Below are 4978 nucleotides of genomic sequence, written 5' to 3' on the forward strand. Positions count from 1 at the left end.
AAAAAAAACAAAACAAAATAAATACTGTAGACACAGCTTTGTCTGCAGATGTTTAAATATTAAAAGACGCCATGTCTGCAGTTTAATGTTGTCAGGAATGAGTTTCTGGATTTCTTCTTTTAAATTCCAAAAACAAAGAACATTTTTTCAGGAGTGGTTAACAATTTACTGACCAGTCTAACAACTTGTTCTGTTGGTTGTTTTTTTTTTTTTAGATCCTAAAACCGGCGTCAAAACCAAACTTATTTGACAACATTTGTACATGAACAACGTTTTTTATACTAGAAACAGGAGTTTAAACAAACAGAACACTAAAGGTTCTTACACTGTGGTACATTTATAGAGGACACGTAGACAGCTAAAGTACAAACACTCAAAGCAGATGTTAAAAACTTTTACCTATATTATTTCCTTAAAATAGGAAAAGCCACTTGGGGGTGGGGGGAGTCCAACCCTGGGTTCAACTCCCCCAGGTTTAGACTCATTTTAGTCTTTGGATTCTTGTTTTTTCTGTAATGTGTTTATTATCAGGAGTTAAAAACCTCAGTTGAAACAAAGTTATAAAAATGTCTTTTTATTAAGTGATTATTGGACCTCACGGAAGACTCTTTAACAGGACGTCCACTGTCTTCAGTCCAGTCTCTACTCGTTATTTGGATGCGAATGTCTCTGACTTTAACAAATTTACCAACAGAACAATGTTTTTTTTACCCGTTAAAGAAAAGCGCGCCCGTCGTCAAAGTCCAGGTGTCTCCTGAGGACAAGTCCTCACAGACAGCCACAGGTTTTTACCACCATGTTCCGGTGTTTTTTCAGGATGACGTTGTTGTTGTCGTCATAGAAGAGGACAGAAATTGGACTGAGCTTGGTGGGAGCGCAGCACGCCTTCGGAACCTCGTTAGGCTTCAGGAGGTGGACCTGTCGGGACAGAGCAGACAGACCGGTTCACACCAGCAGTGTCCAGGGTGCATCCTGTGTCGTGAGTGTGTCGGTACTGACCACTTGCTGAATGAGGGCGTGGTTGGTGGCGTTCATGCAGGAGCCCAGAGGGTAAAAACACTCGCCATCACAGTAGTACGCCGAGTATCCAGGAGGGGCCAAGACCCAGTCCTGGGGACGACAAGAGAAGACGTGGTGGTTCTGGTTTGTACTGCCCCCTGGAGATCACTGCAGTGCTTTGAGTCTACAGTATCATCTTAATGTCAAACATGTAGCCACAGCTAGCATTAGCTAAGTGTACACAGGCCAAAAACAGGGATCAGTAGTAGACAATAAACAGTGGTGTCACATACTCAGTGGTAAATGTTGTCTGTTGATAAAGTACTCAGACAGTCAGAGCAGGGGTCACCAACGTGGGGCTCGGGGGCCACCTGGTAGCCCACTGGTCTTACCTTCCAGCCCAGGTCACTGAAGCTGACGAACAGTTCATGTTTCTTACACGGTTGACCCACGTTGTTGATGGGACTTCGATCTGAGCAGGACAGAGAGAGAACAGGAGACGTCAGAGTGAGAGGGGGGTGAGGAAAGGGGGGACCACAGTGGAGAGAGAGGGAGAGGACTGAGAGGGAGGGAGGGAGGGACAAAGTGAAACAGTGTTGTGTCTGTGTCTCACTGTGAATGTTGGGAAGTGGGAGGTCATATTTGGGTTTCTTCTTGCGGGGGTGAGTTTTGACGGCCCGTGGGGGTCGATACGGGATCTGGTTCTCTCTGAAGAAGACGACCATGAAGGGCTGTTTGGAGCGTGGACCTCGGCGACCCACCAACCCGATCCAGCCCGCAGACAGGGAGCGGTCTGGAAAAACAAGGACAGGTTCAGAGATTCAAATCCAGGGCGTCACATCAAGGATGATTACACGTCTGTGTGTGTGTGAACAGGAAGTCTTTGTTTGACCGCAAGTGTTTCTGGTTAAAAAATGTGGTTTAAAAATAATCCCAGTTCTTTCTAAAAGTAAAAAAAAGTCAGAACATTAAACCAACACTGTTCATTCCAATGTCCATCAAGTTACTATTGTATAGCTTCAACCAACCACCAGGGGTCGACTGTGTAAAGCCCATCAAATAAACACAGTATAGCTGTGTAAACCATCAGGGGGCGTTTCTGCTTGTTCCAACAAAAACGCCATTAGATTGTAGTAAAACAACATGGCAGTGAAGATTTTTCAGTGAGACCTTTTAGAATCAGGAGGTGCAGTTACACATTTCACCACCAGGTGGTAGTCATGTTACAATTTCAACCCCTCAAATAAGCCGTTGTTTTACTCACCCTCCTCCGTCTCCACGTAAAGTCGGATGCCCAGGTTGGACCGAGGGTGGAGCAGCCAATGGTTGGAGGCCGAGGTGACGTCAAAGGCCAGCCAACCTTCCTGAGCTGCAGAAACGGACTGCATGTCCAGCAGAACCAGCTCTGGTTCTCTAAAAAAAATAAAACAACAACAACATTTAACTCAATACATTTTAGAACTAAAAATAAATAAAATCATGAAATAATTATTTCAGGAAGAAGAAGGAAAAACATCTGCTGCAGTTTATCCTCAGACAATGTTGGTTTGTTTTTTTATTGTCCGTCCTGTGAAAAAAAAAGGTAAAAAAAATTCTGAACAATAAACACGTGTCATATTAGTTATGACCACAGGAGGGTGCCATGTACACCAGTGACAAGTGAACGCTGCTAATGACAGACTTCCTTAAAGAAATTAAAGCCCATGCTCCAGAATTTAAATTTTAAAATGTGCAGCCAAAGAATCAATGAACAGATGAACTTGAAAAACGATTTGATGTCGATATTTTCATCTAAAAAACTGAAACGGTTGGAAATTATTATTTTATTTTAATCCTTCATTTAAAACAAAATTAGCGACTAACGACATCAACGTTACCAAATAAAATCTAAATAAAAATAGTGAGCGAGAGCGACTTCTCACCTGTGTCTGTTCTCCTTCTTTATGACGTAGACAGAGATGTGCAGCGTCCTGTTCATCCGCTGACCCACCGTCAGGGTTTTGTAGATTCGAAACTCTGCCGCCGTCACCGTTTCCCCCTGGGGGAGAGGAGTGAGGTCGAAGCGAAACTCCTTCCAGTAGGGCCGAGGCTGCAGGAGGTCACGCTCCTGCTCCACTGAGGACAGACAGACAGGGGGCGACATGTCAGCGTAACAGCTCCATCCAGTCGGTAACACGACGTAAAGTTACAGACGTGTACTGTTCTGGAATGTTCTGGACTGGTTCAAAGAGGACTGGGCTTGTCCAGATTAATAATCCCATCGTTTGGATTAGTCACTGATAAAACAGAACGGGAAACACTGACCTCTACCTGCTGATACTGGGACTGACTAATACAGAATGTATTTGAAAATATTTAGGGAAAACATTTATTTAAATAAACACATACATTCAAATACAGATATAAATATTCACAAATATACAATATATAAATATATAATATATACACATGTACAGGTACGGTGTCACTACAGCGAGTTCTGTCAAAGGTCACCTCTGGACATTACTGACTAGTTGTGGTGAAGATAAGGGTCAGGGGGAAGTTTAGGGACATGGCTTTGACCAATGGGACAGTTGTGTGTGGGTGCGTCCTTGAGGAACCGCACATGAACATGAAACAGAGCTGGTCACTGGAGTTTACACACACACACACACACAGGGTAATTAGAGACACTTAGGTCTGTGGACCGCAGCAGCTGCTCACACACTCACCACTAATTGCAGTTCTCTCTGGTATTTTTAGAGCCGCTGCCTCCACACCAGTATTTTCATCTCTCCTCGGACATTTGCATCATTTTCTCCTCAGTGTGAGTGAGGTCTTTAATTCTAGGCAGCTGGGTCTTTACATACATATGTACATGTGTAGGGCTACACACACACACACACACACGGTCACAGTAGCCCTAAGGTACGGTTTCTGAGAATATTTTCATTTGAAAATTTTAAAAAATAATAATTTTTCACTTTTAGGAATTTAAGGTTAATTGTCTACAAAGTTTCTCAGATTCTCCCTCCAGCAGGGGGCACTTTTTTTCTTTTCTATCAAATGTTTTCACTAGTGTCAGACAGTGATGATGGTGATGATGTTATCGACTTCATGATGAACAAAAAATACTATTAAAATCATCATCATCACCACCATCATCATCATCATCAACATCATCACCAACATCATCATCACCATCATCTTCATCATCATCATCATTCCAGAACATCAGCAGCAGGAAGGCAGCTGTTATGACTGTGTTTATTTGTCACAGATTAACATCAACAAGTTTTAATGACCGACGCCCCCTCCTGATGGTACTTAGTCTAGGATTGGGGACACGGTGATATTGAACCAGCAACCTTAATTTTTTTTTTCTTAGTTTTACAGTCCATAAATACAATTTTAGCAGTAGTAGCTTTAGCATAAACTTTGGCAGTGAGATCTTTAGCAGTAGCATTGTTAGCAGAAACTGAAGCTATAAGATCTTTAGCAGTAGTAGCTTTAGCATAAGCTTTAGCAGTAGCATTGTTAGCAGAAACTTTGACAGTTAGATTTTTAGCAGTAACGTTCACAACGGCCAGAACGAGAGAACTGCTCTGTCGGCAGAACTGAAGATAAAGGTTTCCTCTGTTCAGCTGTTAAAGGGACAGTTTGACATTTTGGGAAACCTGGAAATCCTGGAATTATCCAGGAACCAACTTTGACACAAATATTTTCTAAATTTAAAAAAGGGAGTGGAGACTCACCCAGGTTGACGAAGCTCATCACCGTGTCGGCCTCGCTGACCACAGTGCCCAGCGGTGGACTGTGTGTACTGAGGGTGGGCAGGGCCGCGTGGTTGACCTGGGCCAGACGCTCCACTCCTCCAAACCAGCCCATCCCCGGTCCGCTCACCAGGATCTCGTTGCCCTCGTCTTCCCCGTCTGCCGACATGGCGTGGTACAGATCTAGCATGAAGAGCGGGGCGGAGGAAGGAGGGCGGAGCGGCGGG

At 43.7% G+C, this 4978-nt stretch overlaps 1 protein-coding gene across 1 annotated transcript in view; it reads right to left on the minus strand.

Moving 5' to 3' along the window:
- Positions 1–498: 498 nt before the first annotated feature.
- Positions 499–4978, minus strand: part of bmp8a (bone morphogenetic protein 8a) — a 5819-nt gene continuing 1339 nt past the window's right edge. The window contains exons 2-8 of the mRNA XM_025064959.1: positions 4734–4978; positions 2922–3114; positions 2264–2412; positions 1613–1792; positions 1392–1471; positions 1000–1110; positions 499–918 (exon numbers count right to left, since the gene is read on the minus strand). Of these exons, the coding sequence (XP_024920727.1) occupies positions 769–918; positions 1000–1110; positions 1392–1471; positions 1613–1792; positions 2264–2412; positions 2922–3114; positions 4734–4978 (1108 nt within the window). The 3' untranslated portion in view covers positions 499–768. The remainder of the gene's footprint in view (positions 919–999; positions 1111–1391; positions 1472–1612; positions 1793–2263; positions 2413–2921; positions 3115–4733) is intronic.

This window comes from Cynoglossus semilaevis, chromosome 18, assembly GCF_000523025.1.
Source record: "Cynoglossus semilaevis isolate Cse_v1.0 chromosome 18, Cse_v1.0, whole genome shotgun sequence".
Taxonomy (NCBI): domain Eukaryota; kingdom Metazoa; phylum Chordata; class Actinopteri; order Pleuronectiformes; family Cynoglossidae; genus Cynoglossus; species Cynoglossus semilaevis.